Below are 20,152 nucleotides of genomic sequence, written 5' to 3' on the forward strand. Positions count from 1 at the left end.
CCGATATACACATTTAAGGTGGTCAGAATTTAGAATTTCCTTGCTCTCATATTTTTAGGGTTTATTTATTTTTATTTATTTTTTAAACTGCTGTGCAAGCACAGCTATGAAATGACCAAAAATGCTAAACTTGGTTTGATGCAACCCAGTGCTAAAAAACATTAAGTCATGCAAATAATAAAAATATTGCTGAACTACAGCAGTAATTTTAAACACCAATGTTTATTTTAGCTGTAATTTGCCATGAAAAACATATTTTCTCAGGTCTGCCTAATGTTTTGGCTGGCAAATGTACAATACTAAAAGTGATTCTGAATCATTCTCCGTTCACGTATGCCTTTGCCAGAAGGGAGGAACTGCAAGACATCCAAAGATTGACCTCATTTAACCAATCCCTTATGAGCCTGGAAGCATAACAATGTATTCATCACGCAGAGGCGGGCGGCTGCTTTGAGGCACACAAGGGCTGGCAGCTTCAAAGGTACCAAATTCAAACATTTATTTCAAGTTAAACGAATGGAGCAGCATTGATCTTGGAAAAATCTGATTAAAGGTCCTATGGAATAGTCACAGATGTATCATAAAATAAAAATCTGGATGCAACTCAGGAGTCAAATTAAAAACAATTTTTAGAAAAATGTTTACATGACAGTTGAAGAATGTGAGTGGATATTTGAGCAAAGCCCAAACACATCCCAAAACTGAGATGGTGCTGCTTCTTGCTTGGCTTCGGCACCCCCAGAAAATCCCAAATACTGTCGTTAAAAGCGCCCAAACCACCAAAAGCTCACCAGCGAAGTGATATGCATTATTTTAACATATGTATTGTATCTACACAAACATACATTAACACACACACACTCACACGCACACAAATACGCACGTGTGTATATATAAAGTCTCTGCTGTGTAAAATATTTCAGTCCTGAGGATTGAAAAGGCAACATAGTTGTCAGCTCAGTGTGGGCCACGTGTTCTTTTCTCTTGCTTGTGTAGGCTAAGAGGAGCCTAAACTGCAGTGCTTTTGGTCCCGATGTGCGGTCGTGCAAACTCCACAAAGTCATCAATGAGTACAGGCCAAGCTCCTGATGAAGGGAAAACATTCATGTAGTGAGGCCAGAATGATTCTCAGTGATAAGAAAATGTAGTGTACGTTCCTTCCTTCATGAAACACGTTACCATGCTACATTTTTTATTGTGGCTAATTTTTTTTCTGAAGGCAAATTTCATCCTTAATTCCTCACCTTACAAATGACCCGATTTAAGAGTTTTCATCATATTTTTTCCTGAATATTCGCAAGGGTTAAAAAAGGAAGTGAGAAGTGAGGTGACTGTGTCAATCATGTTTAGCACTAGAGCTAGTTAATTTACATCAAAATAAAAAATAAAGACAATCACACAGGAACTTTGCCAAACCATTAAGTCTGCTAGCTTAATGCTAACACACAATACAATAACCATAGACTGACTCCCAAAACTACAGTAGAAACATTCCAAATTTAAACAAAGTACTCACCTTCCTCATCATAATTGGACATGTCATCTGTTATCATTGTGCTGAAGTCTAGCAGCAGGTTCCAAGTGTCCTTGGGAATGGATCTTTTGTGGTGCTCCTGCAACGTAAAATCACAGTCAAGTTGAAGAAAGTGATGACAAGACTTTCCATAATACTTGAGTAGTTGCTATAAATTCTCACTTGTTCAGAAAAATTTGTCATCAGCAAACAAAACGACAGACAGACAAATTGACATCATTATTTGTTAGCGAGAACTTCAATTTTGGAATATACCACACTGGAAAAATGCCAATTGAGCGAGCACACTGTGTACTTACAACTAAAAATGTTTTCCATAGGTCGAGGAACTTGAATCTTCCATCCAGTACTAAATTCCAATAAGCAATAGCCATTTCTAAATCTAGAAGAATAAAACAAAAGGAGGAATAAAGTGGAAAATTTGGGTTAAAAAAGGTTAGTACATCATTTAGTGTGTCACAGTTCATTGTTTACCTAAACCTTTCTGGCCAGGATTCTTCGCAAAATTAAATGTAAACTGGTAAAAGTCCTTAAATCTTCCTTGGTCTTTTAACTCTTGTTCCATCTTGGGTAGTTGAGCTTTTAGCTTGTCTATACTGTCGCATCTGAGGAAACATAAAGAAAATTAATACATATTATGTCTCATACTTGCACCACAATGCCACAAGAAAGTAGAAAGGCATAAAAAAAAATCTGACTCAGGCTCCCAATCTGTACATAAAACTTTACGACAATTAAACTAAAGCAAAATTTTGACTTACAGGTGAATCTGACAATTTGTTTTTACAATAAAAGACATTGCTCATCTTTTTTTTTTTTGGGGGGGGGGGGGGGCTTTGACCTGCGAGCAAGAATTTTGACATATGAGCACACTTGTTGCAAAGCACTCAAGTCACTTCATAACAGGCTGTAGTTTGACATTTAGTGAACAACTCCAAATCATGAAAAGTATAAGGTGAAGGAAGACACCCTTTTCTACAATCTCACCCTTGTTCAGCCATGCCATCTATAAACTCCTGTTTCGAGAACTCGCATTGTGTTGCAGCTCTGAACTTCCAAGCGATGAGGAGAACACTTATACTGGCGGGGTCCAAACCGAGATCGTCACAAAATTGCTGAATTCCCTCAATGCCAATCTTGTCATCGTGAGGATCTGAGTGAAAAGTTGGGAAAATAATCAATGACAATGATTACATTCACTGTTTTAGTGTAGCACCCTGTGATAAATGTTTCTGCCAGCCCATAACAGGATAAACTGTAATGTGCATGATATTATTTTTAAAGACATACCTCTATATCTGGTGTACAGCTGTTCAAGCTTCTTCTTGTCGAAAGTGCCTTTTAAACTGGAAACATAGAGCTCTGGATTTTGGAAAAACTTGTCCGTGGCAACCTCTAGTTTCCAGTCATGTTGTGACAGACAAACCAGTGCAGTCTTCTCACTGGCTTGGGTGAAAATCATGAACTGGCGAATTTTATCCTTCTGTGAGGACTTCAATTTGTTCTACAAAAAAGAAAAAAGGAACAAACTTTCAAACCAAACGTGGAATCAGATGTAGCTGGCACAATTTTATTCTTATGCAGTGGTGAAAGTAACAAAGCTTCTGCCCTAAAATTGCAGCCTCAGCGATTTGAAAATTGCTCTCTATAGCAGTGGGACGATTATATACATTTGATCCATTGGCTTGTTTCTACCAGTCTTATATTTATCACATAGGTTTTTACTTCTACCTAAGTAAAAGGTTGTTAAAGCAAGTACTTTCAGCCCCTTTGTGCGTATCCAACGTGAAAAAAACAACAACTAAAACTTAAATCTGAAACACACTGCAAGACTGGCTTCATAGTTTCATCATCATTCAAACAGACGCTCACGTTTCAATTTTCAGACGCCAGAACTCTGTTTGACAGCTGTGCCAATCTGAATATCTGCAGGCTACAATTTGTTTGTGGATGAAAATAGCTCGCCAAAAGCTGGGCGACGACACCTCGAGGGTGTCATTTGCCAGGAGCGTGCAACTGACCATTTGGCATCACAACCCTTTCGCAACTTAGCTAGCGAGTTGGCCTCAATACCTGAGGCGAGTGAGCGGATGCTAACGCGCCCATTTGCGTGTTATGGGGATACTGAAGGGCTGTTCAAGGCAAGTATAAGGGTTTGTTTACCATAAGCACGAGCTTGTCGTGATTGATGATATTTACAGTAGTGCACGAAGGTAAGACATAACATTTCTTACCATGTTTGTCTTTGCTTGGCTTTCTCTCCTCCCATCCAGCTGGCTAAAGTAAGTAACAACGTTACGGAAACAAATACGTTTCCGGTTGGCTTTTTCGAAAGAATTATTATTTATTTTTCCTCATTCAGAGGAAAAAAATATACAACAGTAATTTTAATAAATAACAAAAATATGAAAATAATTTTTTATAATTTGTGATATTTTTTTACTGACATACTATTTTGGTACCAATAGCCAGGCGCAAAGGATACTTTTGTTGTGAAGTACTATTGGCGGAAGTGAATGAGTAATTGATGCAACAACCAATTCAGCCAAGTACAGTACTGAAGTGTTTGTTCCTCGTCCCTCTGAATGTTTAGTAAAGTACTAGAGCGATTTCGGCTCAAATGGAACTCATACCGACACCGATTTTTACCTTGGATTGTCCTAAACATGTCTAAAAATGAAAAAACACTTCGACAAGTCAAAGGGCGTTGTGAGGACAAGTTGATCCCGGACGAAGAGGTGTCACGGATCCTCCTGCAACTCTTCCGAGTTCTTCACGGGGCGAGTCATCGTGCAGAGCTCGGTAATATCCGCTGCCAGGTAATAAGTGACAATGGGCATTGTGTACATGATGCCATGTTCCAATTTCTTGGATTCTGCATCGACCGGAGGCCCAGCACACTTCCCCATGCAGGAACTGGAGTGTTTGTCACCAGGGGGTTGGTACCTAAAGGAGCAACAGTCGCCATGTATCCTGGCACCATCTACCAAGATTATGAGCCTATTCTCCTCCAATCCATCAAAAATCCATTTGTCTTTAGGTGCATAGATGGTGTCTTGGTTGATGGGAATGATAAAGGGATCTCCAAGATAGTGTACAATTCATGCAGTGGCAGAGACCAAATGGGCCCTTTCGCGACGAGTGATACCACTTGGCTAACATCCACTCTGCAGAATCCGCTGGCAGTGGGTCAGTATGTGAACAACTGCTCCAATGAGATGCCCGCCAATGTGTGCTACCAGGAGTTTGATGTTTCTGACACTTTTCCCATTGAGCTTCGGTACTATCTTCCCAATGTCAACTACAGCCCGCATTCGCAGAGACCTCTTCGTTGTGTTGTCCTTGTATCACTCAGAGACATTACAGTAGGAGAGGAGCTATTTTCCAATTACTACACTATTGTGCACTCGAAGCAACAAAATAAAGAAGTCCGGGAAAAATAAAATTTACCTCCCCAACTTTTGGTTTGATTATTAAACTAATTCAGGTGAGTCCAAGAAACAATCAAGGAGTGAGAGCTGGCCTTCCCTATGCGTCTGTACAATTTCCCCTGCCAGCAGCTGGACAAAAATATATTGGCTCAGATCAATTCATCCACTTGTCTGCAGTGTCGCTGTACTGTTGTCCTCCAAATACTTTCAATAAGTATGTGTGTGTGTTCCGGCAAATGCAGGATAGACAGTTGTAGCAGTACATAAACATTAGTGGATCATCCCTTCAGATGATGTAGAAAGTGCAGGAAGTATTTCATTCCCATTACTGAAATCCTGTAAAATAAAACTACAAATTTCAATTGAATAAGATGGTCAGTCCAAAACCAAGAATATATTTGCATTCTCAGATAAGAGGGAAATTGTCAACAACTAAAGCACTCCGATTGAGATCGATTCAATGCCCTCAAGAAATGACCTGGATGAATGAGAATAGCCACAAACAGTGAATCTATATCAGAATGTAAAATATGTGTTTTCCATGTGTTGCAGTCCCTATCCCCAAAGGTAAATGTGACCCATGTCACCCACCACCAGTCAAAACATGTTTATCGATTATCTGTGTAATATGCCAGTTTGAGCATGTCGTAAATTTACTGGCCACTAGGTATCGTCAAAAGAAATCTTAAGCAAGAGGGTCTCTGAAAATAATATGCATAAAAAATCAGTACATATGTTGAAGAAAGGTTCTGCCTTCCCCTGACTGATTTAAATTGTTAAATTAATTTATCATGATGGCATAATGCATAGTTTCATTTAAACCACTCCTTTGGCTCAATGACAACTTTATTACGCAACCTCGACCGCCAAACATTTGTCCACTTAGGAGCACCGTAGCTGCCGCAGCACTCTTTATTACTGCAGAATCCTTCCGCTAATAAATATAGTAAGCTACGATTTAGGTTTGTTATTGATATATGTAGAAACTCTTTCAACTAACTACTATCTGTTATATTTCAGTATGGTGTGGGTGAAATTCTGCACACATTATAAACAGTATTCCCGACGACAGTGAGTATTGCGTTCAAACAGCGAAAGTAGTTCGGCTGCATAAAGGCAGTTGACGTCCCCATCAGCGATCTTTCCAGTCGCATGCTGAGCTTGGATACGTACAATGTCTAACGATTCTGCTGATTACAACAGGTAATAAGGAAAATCGCGCGGAAAGATAAAAATTGCAATAACGCGTCGCTTAGAAGCGTAGTTAAGTAAATAATTGTTTGCTTTATATTTCGTCGATTAACCATATAGCAGCCTAGGCCCCGAGGCCGACACTGCTAATGATGAGTAGCTAACGGTTGGCCCGGTATACGTTCGCGACAAGTTCTTATTCACTCAGTCAAATGTGACGAATAATACATTATATTCATAAATATGTTGTGTTCTCTATGTATTAAGTTCAAGCGTGAATTGGACTGACTACATTACGATCTCACTGACTGCAGTACAATTATCCGCGGACGGTACAGCACAGGCCAAACTGGCGGACATGTTGGCTCTGTGGTCGAACCGCGGGCTCCTTGTTGAAAAGTTCGTCCATATGACAATAATTTAACCCTAACCCAGGTCTAATACCTGCTCAGTTACGTAAGTGTTACACTTTTGGAATTTAGTCAACCGTCCCTGCTCGTGAAATCTGACGAAAGGCATTACTTTTGAGCGAGTCACCAAAGGCCAAGGTCACCTGATCATTGCTCACGAGGTAGCCCCGTTTCTTTTTTTTTGTTAAATGTTGTCACTAACGTTCATCCGACACGACTGCGCCATAACTGCGATCTTCCCCGCACGTGGGTCGCACCACGTGGTTGCAGGGGCTCAGTCATTTCGGGGCTGCGGCCATTCATGAGGCCCTCCACATCTGTACACTGAAAATATCTTGAATAATTCTATATCACTTAACGTGAGAACATGTGTTTATATATATATATATATATATATACACACACACAGTGGAGCCTCGGTTTTCGAACGTCCCGGTTCTCGAACAAATCGGTATTCGAACAAAAAATCCGAGATCTTTTTGCTCCGGATGTCTGACAAAGTTCGGTTGTCGAACCTCGGGAGATGAGCCGAGAGGACCTGCATGCCAACTGACTCTTTTCGTTATTACATTCTCATTACTGTCTGTGAGGATTGCATCTACTCTAATCATGCCTCCAAAGGAAGCAAGTGGGAGCAGTAAAGCCATCCTAAAACACAAAGACTCTTCTAAAGAAATGCAACAGTGAGCGTCTGGCGCACTGCGGTTGCGCGATTGGACCAAATTATGCGCACTGAGGTCCACTTAAATTTTAGAAAGTACATCAGGACTTAAAAAAATATTTTCTAAATTTTAGCGACTGCTCTGTCACAATAATGCGACCAGCACGGTGCAGTTGCGCGGTCAGCGGCGCACTGCGGTTGTGTGTTCAGCGGTGTGCTGCAGTTGCACGATCGGACAAAATCAAGAGTAACGAGAATGTAATGAGTCAGTTGGCATGCAGGTCTTCTCGGCTCATCTTGTGAGGTTCGACAACCGGATTTCGTTCAACATCCGAAGCAAAAAAAAATCACGAACTTTTTGTTCGAATACCGAATTGTTCAAGAACCGGAAGTTTCGAGAACAGAGGCGTGTGTGTGTGTGTGTGTGTGTGTGTGTGTGTACGTGTGTGTACCTTTAGACAACTCTATTTATGAATAAGTATAAATGTAATAGAATTTATTTGATGGATTTGTTTTTTGTCCTAACAGCGACCATGCGGGGCCCGATGGAATGGAGCCAGATGGTGTCATTGAGGTATGAACACTTTGCAACCAATTAATAATGTAAAATGTGAACATATATTGGTGCTCATTTTATATATATATATATATATATATATATATATATAATTTATTTTTTTTATTTTATTTTTTTTTAAAAATTTTTACAGAGCAACTGGAATGACATTACGGACAACTTTGATGATATGAACCTGAAGGAAACGCTTCTTCGGGGAATTTATGCTTATGGTTTTGAGAAGCCTTCAGCCATTCAACAGAGGGCTATAATCCCTTGCATTAAAGGTACAGATGTCTATGAAAAGCCCTGTAGCTCTTAGTATGAATATATGAGTGAAATGATGCTTTACCATCTTTCGGGACTTACCCAATAATGGGGATACCCTTTTTTTCTCACTGATCACTCAACATGTACTGATTTCCTAACCTTTAAGCCACGGTACATATTTTACATTGGAAAAATCTCACGGCGCTCCACCAAACATCCCCAGAAATATTTTATTGCTCTTGCCTGGAAGAATTGTATCTCAACAAATGTTGCTGTGGTACAATGGTTGGGAAATCACTGATTAAAAAGTATGACAAATATGTGTGTTTCTTGTAGTCCTGCCCTGCATAATTCTATGCCCTTTTGCCATCAGGCTATGATGTCATTGCCCAAGCCCAGTCAGGCACTGGCAAGACGGCCACATTTGCCATCTCTATCTTGCAGCAGCTGGACATAGAGCAGAAGGAGACTCAGGCTCTGGTGTTGGCTCCCACCAGAGAGCTGGCTCAGCAGGTATGCTGTTCCTGAGGTCATGACTCATGAATACCTCAGCAGTGTCTCAGACCTAGGCAGCACATTGAGGACACTGTTCAAATCTGAAAGGTACCGTTCTTTAAAGACTCGTGTAAATTCTGCAAAATTGAAATTTGCCCCTCTAAGATTTGGTGTAGTCCCAGTCCATGACTGCACTGGTCTAAAAGGTGATCTGGCTTAACTTCCTCTCTCCTCTTTGGGCAATTTGTGGCTGTGAATAACTGGGTGACGTGATGGCATACTATCTTTCGGGACTGACTCTTGGTGTTGAGAGCTCTTGACACACTGATCACTTAACAGTTTGGCTTAATGTGCTGCCACCATTCTTCTGTGCAACTCTGACTGAGCTGGCGTGCTTGTCTTGTGCACCCCTGCTCTTTAGATTCAGAAAGTCATTCTGGCCCTTGGCGACTACATGGGGGCAACCTGCCACGCCTGTATTGGAGGGACCAATCTCCGCAGTGAGATCCAGAAGTTTCAGGCTGAGGCTCCCCACATAGTTGTGGGCACTCCTGGTCGAGTATATGACATGCTCAACAGGAGACATCTGTGTGAGTGCTTTAGCTATATCATACATTGTCTTTAAAGTAGTAACTTCATAATAGCCTAGCAGTGAATTGACGCAAAAGGCGCCTGAAGCAACCGAATACACAAAACATGATGAAACTGTATGTTGTTACTGGCTGCTTGTATGCATTATTAGTAGGGAGCGGGAATTCACCTTAGCTGCCACATTTCACACAACTCTGCCTTCCCCTACAGCTCCCAAATGGATCAAAATGTTTGTTCTTGATGAGGCTGATGAGATGTTGAGTCGGGGTTTCAAAGATCAGATCTATGAGATCTTCCAGAAACTGAGTACAAATATTCAGGTAAGACTAATTTATAAGATGCCTTAACTGCAGTTTGTGCCGGCTTGCCTTTCTAAGCTGCCTGCGCTGTTTTCTATAGGTTGTCTTGCTCTCTGCCACCATGCCCACAGATGTGCTGGAGGTGACCAAGAAGTTTATGCGCGACCCCATCCGCATCTTGGTGAAGAAAGAAGAGCTCACCCTGGAGGGTATTAAGCAGTTCTACATCAATGTTGAGCGGGAGGTATGTCTGTTAAGGCCAATGTTCATTTTGAACCACGCCTTCTCTCTAAAGCATCCTGCTCAAACTGCAGAAGCCGAGCCTCCCCAAGGGCTCAGCCGATGTGGGTGTGTAAGCATGGGTACACTAGGGAAGGAGATGAAAGCCGCAGTTTCGCAAATGAGGCGTGGAGGGACCTCTTTCTTAATGTCCGCTGTCCATTGTCTCAAGATACTGTGCTACATGGCTTTTTCATCGGGGACTTGGTTGCGACTGAATGTATTCAAGTCACTGAATGTTAAATATTTTTGGGACTTAGGAGTGGAAGTTGGACACCCTGTGTGACCTGTACGAGACTCTGACCATCACCCAGGCTGTGATCTTTCTCAACACTAGAAGAAAAGTAGACTGGCTCACTGAGAAGATGCATGGTAGAGACTTCACGGTTTCTGCTCTGGTACGATGAGTGACTCTTTATTACATGCGAGGGCAAAATACGGCCCATTATGTTCGTCGTTACTTCTATTATAGTCATTTATTTATTAATTATCCTTCTTCTAGTGGTCCTACGCTGCTGGTAACCTCATTTGGATTAAATTCAAGTCTGCAGTATATATTGTAGAATAATTTTCTCTATTTAAATACACATTTTAAAAGTTTCTACGTGCATTAACACCATTCTATTTTTTATATATATATATATATTATACGAATACTGTGTGTGTGTGTGTGTGTGTGTGTGTGTGTGTGTGTGTGTGTGTGTGTGCGTGCGCGAATGAAACACATCAAGTTTTCCTACTTGCATAACAATTCTACAAATAATTTGTCCATTAAAAAAAAAGCTTGCTCACCCCTTCTCATAGCCACACTGACTGAACAGAAACTCACTTTCTCTCCCTAGCATGGTGATATGGACCAGAAGGAGCGTGATGTCATTATGAGGGAGTTTAGGTCTGGCTCAAGCAGAGTGTTGATCACTACTGATCTACTGGTTAGTATCAAATAGAACAGTGTTCCATTGAGATAATCTCTTCTCAATTTACTTGGTGCGATACCTTAACCCCTTTTAAGTTTAAGTTATAATTCTGTTGTATGAATAGCAACAGCTGGATGGATACACATTCTAATTGTTTGTGCCATCGAGTGGTTTAATTGTTCTGTCTGTCGCAATGTGGCATGAACATAGAAGTAATGTTATTTAAGTGAACCTGATCACTGAAACTGTACATTTGTTTCGGCATTATTGAGGTAGTGGGTGTTCGTTTTCAAGCCCAAATGTTTGCAAAATAGTCCCTCAATGACATAGCAGTGTGAACATTTGGGAGATCAGGACATGTGCTCCACAAGGGTTCCCTCTAATGTAGGGATCTGTTACTTTTACACGAGTGACCTTGAACCACATCTCTCAAATGTTAAGAGTTTAAAAAAAATGTACTAATTTGTGACCTGTTCCCCCAGGCTCGTGGAATTGATGTGCAACAAGTTTCCCTGGTCATCAACTATGACCTTCCTACAAATCGAGAGAACTACATTCACAGGTAAATTGAGTTGCGGAGGGAGAGAGTTCAACCTTCTCTTGACTGACGTGCCGCTTCTCCCTCAGAATTGGCCGTGGTGGCCGTTTCGGCAGAAAGGGAGTCGCCATTAACTTCGTCACCGAAGAGGACAAGAGGATTCTGCGAGACATTGAGACGTTTTACAATACTACGGTGGAGGAGATGCCCATGAATGTGGCAGACCTCATTTGAAACTTTTGGTTTTCTTTATAAAACGCAGTGATAGTTGACTGTACACTTGCATTGTGCTTATTATTCCAGAGGGTGGGGGAGGTTTAAAAAATAAAATCAATGCTAAACCTTGGATCAGATTATTTTCGCGAGGTGATTTCTATTATAGTTCCTCATGGGCAGTTGTAGACTCCGAACCTCTGCGATTTTGGCCGATTGGAGCTGCAAAGCCATGGGCTCTATTATTGTGGTCCTTTTCAGGCATTTCTTTCCATGTTCTATTATAATCCGTATATTCGATGTGCTCCACCATTTAGTAACCTACTTGTGGACTAAAAGGTACAAGTGCTGTATAAAGTCTGCAAATTCTGTTATGTTAACATGTGCGATGTGTAGTGAGCCTGCTTACTAGAGGCACTTGTTCACGGTATTATATATAATAGATTTGTATTTGCTTTTTGTGAATGTTTATTTAAATGTGTTTTCATCCAACTTGCTGTCAGACTTTTCATTTTGGCCATGGTTTGCTGGTGTCTTGCTCACAATAGAGCACAGGTCATCAAGTCTGGTCCTCCAGGGCACCACCAATCCAGCCTTTTTTTTTTGAAGATGCATCCCCACTGTAACACCTGATTCAAATCATCAGGAGCGTTATCAGGCTTAATTGAGCTTGCTGATGAGCTAATCATTTAAAGCAGATGTGTTGTAGTACGGCTGCGCTTTATGCACCTAAAGCGCGCTGGATTAGCGCCCTTGAGGGCTGAAGTCAGTGACCCCTCCCCTGCATTAGAGTATGTGTTAGCATTTACAGACACACGCACACATATCCCCCCCTGCACTACTCAGACCTCTCAAATTGTAAGAATGTCTTAATAAATGAAAAATTGCTGTGAAAGCTATGCTTGTCCTTGATTTAAGTAACTCCAACGTTTACATTTTCTTATCCCATTTATATCAAGTCAAGTTTATTTGTATAGCACTAAATCACAAGCAGTCTCAAAGGGCTTCACATAGACAATCAGTTGACAATTATTCTCAAAGCATCCCCTGATCTTGGGCTCCCAAAAGGGCAAGGAAAAACTCAAAAACCCCTAGCAGGGGAAAAATGAGAAACCTTGAGAAGGGACCACAGATGGAAGGATCCCCCTTTCAGGATCACCAGGCTGCAATGGATGCAAAGAGAAAATGCTCTAGACCCTGCAGACATTTTCTTGGCCCTCGGTGTCACTAAAAGACTAGCGTTTTGCGAACGAAAGTGACGAGACGGAACATAAGGAACAACTAGGTCGACAAGATAGGAAGCCGCTAACCCATGCAATGATTTATAGGTGAATAGAAGAACCTTGAAGTCACATCTTAAATGGACCGGGAGCCAGTCTAAGTTGGCTAATATTGGGGTAATGTGATCAAATTTTCTTGTCCGAGAGAGCAGCCTTGCAGCAGCATTTTGTACTAACTGTAGACTTTCAATGCTGGACTTGGGAAGACCAGAAAATAATGCATTACAGTAGTCCAGGCGCGACGTGATAAAGGCATGTATCACCGCATCACCGGTCGAGAGGATTGGGCGAATCTTAGCAATATTACGAAGGTGAAAAAAAACACAATTTGGGTTATATTCTTCATGTGCTTTTGAAAGGAGAGCGTTTGGTCAAATATTACCCCGAGATTAGTTACAGTATCACTCTGAGTGATAGTACGGTTATCTAGAGTTATAGCAGTTTCCTTAAATAAATGTTGATAACGAGCTGGACCAATTATCAACATCTCAGTTTTATCTGGGTTCAGACAAAGAAAGTTGAGAGACATCCATTGCTTGATCTCCGCAAGGCATGCCTCAAGATTACAACAGTCCCGCGGATCTGTCATTGATAACAGCATATATAATTGGGTGTCATCCGCGTAACATTGAAAACTAATATTATATTTACGTATTATGTCCCCAAGCGGAGTCATATAAATATTATATGCCACCTCAGTAGAAAGTGTGTTCATGTGTACTGTAGCACTATTCAAACTGTGACGCTCTAGTCTACACAAGGAGCTATGTGCATGCTGGAAGTCTAGCCTAGCGCTAGTTAACTTTAACTTAACTGACTCCAAACCCATCCTGACAGGTGGTCTAGTCACCTGTGCTCCGGCCTGCTCTAAGGTGACCTGTCATGAGTGGCTCAAACAGTAATCTATATTCCTAGAAAGAGTGAAGGCGCCTTCACGGTTAGGATGAAGGCCGTCCTTCCTCAGCAGGTCGGGGCGGCCCCAGAAGGAGGACCAGTTATCTATGAAATACAGTCCCTGCTTTTTACAGAACCCAGCCATCCATCCATTAAGGGAGACGAATCTACTAAACCTCTCATCAGAGCCTCTCCCAGGCAGGCAGGGGGCCAGAGACAAATACTCGATGCCGACTCATCTCTCTGGCGAGATCACAAGTCCTCGCTATGTTTCTCTTTGAGATCTCAGAGTGCCTCATCCTAACATCATTGGCGCCGACGTGTACCACTATATCATGTTGGAACTACGCTGTTGACTAGTCCTATTGCGAGTCAGCTCCCTAAGATTAGCTTCTATGTCGGGTGCTCTGCCCTCAGGAATACACATGACCGTGGCTGGATTTTTAAGCGGGGTAATGGCGTCACCTATGACCAAGGTGCGAGGGCCAGTAGACCGAGATGACTTTGGACGGCTATGCGTCTTACCTGGCTCATCGCGATTAGCAAGCCGCTTGGGGCTAATGCTAACGGGGCTAGCGGGCTGACTACAGTCCGCGACTGTGTCCGCCCGCCACATCTACTGTTATGGCACTATTCTGCTCTAACTGGCGGACACGTCCCTCTAGCAGGGACAACCTCTCTAACAGAAGGGTGCAGTTGGTGCACGAAGCAGTACAAACCTCTTGTTCCGCAGCCATACTTACGTGTCCGATGATCGACGGTAGACAAACGGCCACCACCATATGACATTACTTTTGCGAAAAGGACTATGATGCTGAAGCAGGAAGCCTTAATGTAGACATGTTTATTAATCCTTTTTTCAGTGGCCTCCCTGGGTCGATACAGATGAACATTTGTACTTTGACATGTTCAACTGTATTGCATCATACTAATGTCCAATTTAAGATGGAGGTTGTTCGATCCATTTAGTGTTTTAATGGACATACACCTGCAGTTTCTTTCCTAAAATGACTCACAATAGAAAAGTTGGTCATTTTATGGCACGTTTTATTTCAGTCCACAAACTTACTGTGTGATCAGTCACATTCAATATTTTCCTTCTCTGTGGAATTTTACTTTAAGCCATGTAGATATTTTTCCAGTTAGGATTCATAACCGGGATCGTAAAACACTTGAGTCAATGCTTTGCATTGTTGCATAACCAAGTCAGTGGTTTCAAGAAATTCTTTTATTTGACATCAGTCAAGCATCTGTATCTAGGAAAACAAATATTGAATCAAGTACTCAGAGCTTAAGTTCAATGATCCTTCTTCAAAAGTGAGTTTTTTGTTTTAGTAGGCACTATGAGCGATAGAGCAATATTCAAAGTTAGTCACAGTCAACAAGTACACCTGTTCCACAGTACTTAAGTGGATTTTCCAGCAATTTATTATTCTGACTTTTTAATACATATAAGTACTTTCTGCTCCTTACTTTGTCAAAATAGGCCTGCTGTTTTCCAACTTCTGCAGAAAACTACATGCAATGTAGCGATGCAAATTGCAACGCAATCCCACAGTCTAAAACCAACATTATTTTACTTGATTTAATAAATAAACAGCATTATACGGCATAGAAAAAAACAAGAGAATATAAAGCGGGGAAAAAAAGTGTAAGCGTACGTTGGGACAAACTGGAAGTCATAAATAAGTGTGCCAGAGCGTTCTTCCTTAAAGGGGCTGTGGCCTGGTGAGTGACGTCAGGAACATGACTGGTGAGGCCTGGTACACACAAAAGGATTTGTCGAATTTTAGAGATTCTTCTTCAAATCAGTAACAGAATCCACATATAAGAAAGAGCAAACCAGGTATTTAAAAGTTTCGATCACATTGTTTGTGCGCTCCAATTATGTCAATGCAGAGCACCACACAGACAAATTCTATCACACCACCACTAATTATTATAAGTATTATAAGTATTAAGTTCTCTGAGGCAGAAATCTCATGCGATCTCTCAAACAACAAGAGAAGCAGACACTCGCGCCAATGACTGCAGAGTGTTGTGGAGCAGGACCACAGGTGGGAGCGTTGAAAAACAGCAAAGTCTTTCATTCAAAAATACAGTCCATTAGCATTCTTGGATGGTCCTCATTAGTGATGGGTCGATGGATGCTGCGTCGTGAAGCGTTTCGACTCATTGCCAATCTGGATTGATACTGTCACTGAGTGCTGACACCTGCTGGACCTTAAAATACTACAGGCAACCTAGTTGACAGACTCAACTGACACTGATTTGATGACCTAGTATGGATGGATATCCATTTCCTGAACCACTTTGTCCCCTCAGGGGTTGAGGGCGTGCTGGAGCCTATCCCAGCCGTCATCGGACAGTAGGCGGGGGACACCCTGAACCGGTTGCCAGCCAATCGCAGGGCACACAGAGACGAACAACCATCCGCACTCGCAATCACATCTAGGGGCAATTTGGAGTGCTCAATCGGCCTACCAAGCATGTTTTTGGGATGTGGGAGGAAACCGGAGTACCCGGAGAAAACCCACGTGGACACGGGGAGAACATGCAAACTCCACAATGGGAGGGCCGGAGGTGGAATCGAACCCGCAGCCTCCTAACTGTGAGGCGGACGTGCTACCCAGTGCGCACCGAGCCGCCCTGACCGAATATATACATTAAATAATTTAAGTAATTATATTTTATATTGTATTCTTTCACATATTCATTTACATTTAAAATATATTTTCTTTTTTTGTTACAGTCAATCAATAATGTGAACATGTATTATAACATGAAAATTTAAGTGAACGTGTTGTGAAAGAGGATGCTTGTCCACTGGGATTTGGTTTTTACACATTTTTATTTAAAACAATACGTTTTTCCAATGTTTTGAAATTTAGCCTGTTGCGCCTTTTGGACACAATTTCTCCAGCCGTTGAAAACACCCGCTCACACGGCACAGATGAGGTTGGAGTGCTGTGTAATGGGTCTTTTGATCGTCCCAGTATCTGATTTGGGTCTGCTCCACAATTCTTGATAATTTCGAGGATGACCCGCAAAAGATCAGATATTGTTTTGGCAGATCCATCTAGTTGACAATGCACTTCCTTTAACAGAGCTTTGGCGCGCTTTCTTGACAGCTACTGCTGCTATTTAGGTCACGTGACTCTTGATACGCAATACATGGACTGACACGAGGTTCTCTCTACGTTACGTACTCGACACATGGGCTGACGCATCGGTGTTGCCGGACCCATCACTCGTCCTTATCCAATCTCAATAAAAGGCAGCTACGCAAGGGTAGCAGTTGAGATGGTACCGACAGAGCAAATAGATCTTGACAGCTGTGCAGTACAGCTTGCCCAGGAATCCAGAGGTCCTCTCTTTTACTCGCGGGTGCGTGGCAGCCTTCCACAGGCTTTGGAGGTCCTCCGTGTGGCCATGGGAGGTAATCATCTGGTTGTAGATACATAGATGGTCAGGTGTCTTCCCCTCCCCTGAGATATAGTAATGCTCCTGTGGCGAGATGCCAACTGCCTGGGCGCAGATGCCCATGAACACATCATCTATGTAGAGCGAGGCGTTCAGTGTCAGAGTGGCATGGTAGATCTTGTTTGCCACGTCGCCGGACACCACATAGCCCGCCCCGGGCGTGTAGTCCGGGTACGACATCCACTGGTACATCTCAAAAGGTACATAGTACTTACTGTCTTTACTACGGTTCGGTGGTGCGCCCCTATGGACTCGGCCTACCCAGAAGTCCGTGACGCCCCGATCTCTGACTTCCTGCAGGTACACCACCAAGTTGGGAATGTGAATAAAGACGTCGTCGTCTGCCGTCATGAGGAAGTGAGCGTGAGCGCAACACCTGTGCATCCAGTGAAACTGCATGATCAGCTTCAGGGTTAAATTGTGGAAGGAATCCCAAAAGTCCTGCTGGATTAAATCACCATGGTAACGGTCCTCTTGGAACAGTTGCCTTTGAATGATCGTATCCGTGCCGTTGGGTCCCCGGGGGGCTCCTAAGGCAAACACCACCTTAACCGTCACTCCCAGGGAATTCGAGATGAAGGTCTCATTGCCCCAAGTGGATCTGATGGCCTCACGCCTGGCAGTGTTCATCGGGGATGTTTTGATAAAGAGCAGGAGGAGGACGTCCTGGCCGGCACATTTGTCTGGGTGATCCAACAGGTTGCGGAAGTTGTTGAAGCTCCTGGCCTGCTCCCGCGTGATGGTGAGGCTTTTGGTGATATCGCTGAAGCGGTTCACCAGGAGGCGGTACGAGTAGGACTTGACATGGTTCACCATGCCGTTGTCCCACCATACCGTGACCACAGACAGTACCAGACAGGTGGTTAGCAACCGGACACACAGCGTCTTCCACAAGCGGCGGACTCTCCAAAGCATCTCGTCACTTGGTTTGGGCAGTGAAGCGCCGCGATGGGTTAAATTTATGAAGGCTCAGTGCAGTATTTAGCAGGTCGTCCATTCTAGGCAGTGTTGATGGGCTTCACTGGGTCTGCTGGGAAACATCACCCATCGCTAAAGTATGTCTCGCCCTTCAAGCCACTTTGCAGCCAGTCGTTCATCTTCATCTGAGGAAGGAGAGCATATTTACTGTGGTGACACGACTGTGGCCAAACACAAACTGAGTGTTGTAGGACATTTTGGGGCTTTGTGAAAACATAAAATCAGTGATTTGTAAGTGCACTTCAGCACCTCCGCAAACGATGACACAACGTTGAGCCAAGTGAAGCTCGAGAATAAAAATGGTCCTAATAAGGCAAACTGTGTTAAATTCCAGATGTCAAACTTTGAAAAATAGATGATTTGTCAAGTCATGTAGTTCGAGTCAAAGCCAAAGCCAAGTCGTTCCCAAGTTGTTGGCCAGTGATAAAAATAGCTCCCCAAGTCACGTCATATGACATGTCCCCCATCTCGAGCCTTTTCGATAATGTTCAGGAATCTTTGCTCTAAGATTAGAAAAGAGAGGTGGTAAAAAGGGTATAATTTGAATATCTCAATAAAGCAGTATACAAATGACCAGAACAGCATTTTTTGTAACTATGTAGCTGATTTCAGGTGTGCAAATGGGAATCACAGATTTTAATTTGTTGGCGGCTGTCTTGTTTAGTCTCATTGTGCCGTGAGTCTGCTGAGAAGCGAAAGCACGTTTGTGTATAACACACACAAAAAAAAAACCCCACAAAGATGGGGAGGTGTTAGCTGCAACAGGAAGGGTTTGGGTGAGCGGGGCCTTTGGCCGACATTGGGGTCTGAATGCAAAAAGCTAACACAGCAAATGTTGCCAGGGGTAAGTGGATGGACGCCCCCATGAAAGCGCTGAGAGCCGTGAAAAAGCAAAAAGCGTGGGGGACACAATGGAGGGCATCATAATAGCTGCGCTGCACAATGCAACGGGTGAGAATAGCCTGCTGCTTCCGGCACTCAAACCAACTAGGGGGCCACATCATGATGGCGCCTGAGCGGCCCGAGACTCCAAAAGCACCCTGAGAGCTTTTCAAACATCACCCGTGGACGCACGCGTAGTGCTTGATGGGGGTCACTTGCTTTTTTTTTATTGTGTCTAACGAGACACCTTTTTGGATTGTCAACACTGTTTGTACTATGTGTCTTCTCTGCATCCATTGCAGCCGGGTCATCCTGGAAGAGGGACCCTCCCATCTGTGGTCTCTTCTCAAGGTTTCTCACTTCCCCTAGTCGGAGATTTGAGTTTTTCCTTGCCCTCATGGGAGTTTAAGATCAGGAGATGGCTGAGAATATTGTCATTTGTCATTTTCACACATGTCCTGAGTGTTGTTAGTCACCTAAATGTTGAACAGAGACTGTGATGTAGCGAAGTCAAATTCCTTGTTTGGCACGCTCAAACATGGCGAATAAATTCTTCTTGAATCTTGAGACGCCCAACCAACCACCACATGAACATTATTTGCACTGTTCTGCGCTTCCCAATAATAACAATGAGACATCCATCAACAAACTTATGAACATAGTAGGTAGGGTACAGGACAAACGAAACAGCTCTTACCTCATCTTCGCAGCCCTGTTGACCAATCATGCAAACAGACTTGTGGTTTCAGGCCGGCTCGACTGTTGACTGAGGGTGTTGCTGGGACCACTGTGGCTCAACTATGTGTAGAAAATACATTGGCGCTACTGGAGAACAAGCTTCCAAGTGTTTATACTGCATCTAAAACTAGCACAGGAACGTGTACCGCACTACCAGCATACTTCCAAAGTCAGCATTTGTATAAATAGAAGGCACACCATCATTAAACACTCACCCGAAGAGTGGCTTTAAGCGTCCCCTATTTTTTTCCATCAAGTTCAAGTTTGTTAGTTTTTCTTCATATTTTGTTGTGACTTGCTCTCAGTCTGTCTGGAGCGCGTCAACTGTGTGATCTTGCCCGCCGCCTCCCTCATTCTCAATTCTCACATCCCTCTATGGGTGTGGATGGGGGTGGAGCTATTTAGTTGTAGTAAGGGCAATTAAGTCCAATTCAGGGCTTTGCAAACTATTTGGGTCAAGGGAGCCACTCTTTTATTTTTTTTCCAGGATAAAAAAACCAAACTCATATCCT

At 42.8% G+C, this 20,152-nt stretch overlaps 4 protein-coding genes and 3 non-coding genes across 8 annotated transcripts; 5 read left to right on the forward strand and 2 right to left on the reverse strand.

Moving 5' to 3' along the window:
* Positions 1 to 203: 203 nt before the first annotated feature.
* On the reverse strand, positions 204 to 14,443 carry dcun1d1 (DCN1, defective in cullin neddylation 1, domain containing 1 (S. cerevisiae)). Of its 2 annotated transcripts, none has more exons than XM_085930794.1 (7): positions 14,279 to 14,443; positions 2,825 to 3,038; positions 2,522 to 2,687; positions 2,009 to 2,139; positions 1,834 to 1,916; positions 1,517 to 1,613; positions 204 to 1,085 (listed from the first exon to the last, which is right to left on the reverse strand). In XM_085930794.1, exons 1-7 carry the CDS (start codon positions 14,339 to 14,341, stop codon positions 1,009 to 1,011), a joined length of 831 nt encoding a protein of 276 aa, XP_085786920.1. In that variant the 5' UTR covers positions 14,342 to 14,443; the 3' UTR covers positions 204 to 1,008. The 2 variants fall into 2 exon arrangements, with proteins under 2 accessions (XP_085786920.1, XP_085786921.1); XM_085930795.1 differs by lacking the exon at positions 14,279 to 14,443 and adding an exon at positions 3,769 to 3,914.
* setd9 (SET domain containing 9) lies at positions 3,592 to 4,992 on the forward strand. The gene has a single exon (XM_085930793.1). It carries the CDS (start codon positions 4,120 to 4,122, stop codon positions 4,975 to 4,977), a length of 858 nt encoding a protein of 285 aa, XP_085786919.1. The 5' UTR covers positions 3,592 to 4,119; the 3' UTR covers positions 4,978 to 4,992.
* On the forward strand, positions 6,069 to 12,284 carry eif4a2 (eukaryotic translation initiation factor 4A2). The gene is made up of 11 exons (XM_085930788.1): positions 6,069 to 6,168; positions 7,756 to 7,801; positions 7,938 to 8,070; positions 8,427 to 8,566; positions 8,970 to 9,138; positions 9,350 to 9,459; positions 9,539 to 9,682; positions 9,978 to 10,115; positions 10,560 to 10,649; positions 11,117 to 11,196; positions 11,262 to 12,284. The coding sequence occupies exons 1-11, from the start codon at positions 6,140 to 6,142 to the stop codon at positions 11,404 to 11,406; spliced, it is 1,224 nt and encodes a 407-aa protein (XP_085786914.1). The 5' UTR covers positions 6,069 to 6,139; the 3' UTR covers positions 11,407 to 12,284.
* Positions 8,117 to 8,191, forward strand: LOC147046605 (small nucleolar RNA SNORD2). Its single transcript, XR_015068266.1, has one exon. It is a non-coding gene; the product is annotated as a small nucleolar RNA SNORD2 (small nucleolar RNA).
* On the forward strand, positions 8,811 to 8,882 carry LOC147046606 (small nucleolar RNA SNORD2). The gene has a single exon (XR_015068267.1). It is a non-coding gene; the product is annotated as a small nucleolar RNA SNORD2 (small nucleolar RNA).
* LOC147046607 (small nucleolar RNA SNORA81) lies at positions 9,719 to 9,905 on the forward strand. Its single transcript, XR_015068268.1, has one exon. It is a non-coding gene; the product is annotated as a small nucleolar RNA SNORA81 (small nucleolar RNA).
* A 2,001-nt stretch (positions 14,444 to 16,444) lies between the features above and the next one.
* LOC147046608 (lactosylceramide 1,3-N-acetyl-beta-D-glucosaminyltransferase A-like) lies at positions 16,445 to 19,972 on the reverse strand. Its single transcript, XM_085930789.1, has 3 exons — positions 19,856 to 19,972; positions 19,600 to 19,700; positions 16,445 to 18,145 (listed from the first exon to the last, which is right to left on the reverse strand). The coding sequence occupies exon 3, from the start codon at positions 17,955 to 17,957 to the stop codon at positions 16,827 to 16,829; it is 1,131 nt and encodes a 376-aa protein (XP_085786915.1). The 5' UTR covers positions 17,958 to 18,145; positions 19,600 to 19,700; positions 19,856 to 19,972; the 3' UTR covers positions 16,445 to 16,826.
* Positions 19,973 to 20,152: the final 180 nt, after the last annotated feature.

This window comes from Syngnathus leptorhynchus, chromosome 14 (assembly GCF_054491065.1).
Source record: "Syngnathus leptorhynchus isolate UIUO chromosome 14, UIUO_Slep, whole genome shotgun sequence".
NCBI classification, from domain to species: domain Eukaryota; kingdom Metazoa; phylum Chordata; class Actinopteri; order Syngnathiformes; family Syngnathidae; genus Syngnathus; species Syngnathus leptorhynchus.

Bases quoted from the DNA above. Each gene is read 5' to 3' on its own strand.
- setd9 (XM_085930793.1), top strand. From the start codon at position 4,120: ATGTTTAGTAAAGTACTAGAGCGATTTCGGCTCAAATGGAACTCATAC.
- dcun1d1 (XM_085930794.1), bottom strand. From the start codon at position 14,341: ATGGTGGTGGCCGTTTGTCTACCGTCGATCATCGGACACGTAAGTATG. The intron at 3,039-14,278 runs GTTTGTACTGCT...TCTTTTTTGTAG, and splicing joins GTATGGCTGCGGAACAAGAG to AACAAATTGAAGTCCTCACA. The intron at 2,140-2,521 runs GTGAGATTGTAG...ATGTTTCCTCAG, and splicing joins GATGGCATGGCTGAACAAGG to ATGCGACAGTATAGACAAGC.
- eif4a2 (XM_085930788.1), top strand. From the start codon at position 6,140: ATGTCTAACGATTCTGCTGATTACAACAG. The intron at 8,071-8,426 runs GTACAGATGTCT...TTTTGCCATCAG, and splicing joins TATAATCCCTTGCATTAAAG to GCTATGATGTCATTGCCCAA. The intron at 9,460-9,538 runs GTAAGACTAATT...TGTTTTCTATAG, and splicing joins AACTGAGTACAAATATTCAG to GTTGTCTTGCTCTCTGCCAC.
- LOC147046608 (XM_085930789.1), bottom strand. From the start codon at position 17,957: ATGCTTTGGAGAGTCCGCCGCTTGTGGAAGACGCTGTGTGTCCGGTTG.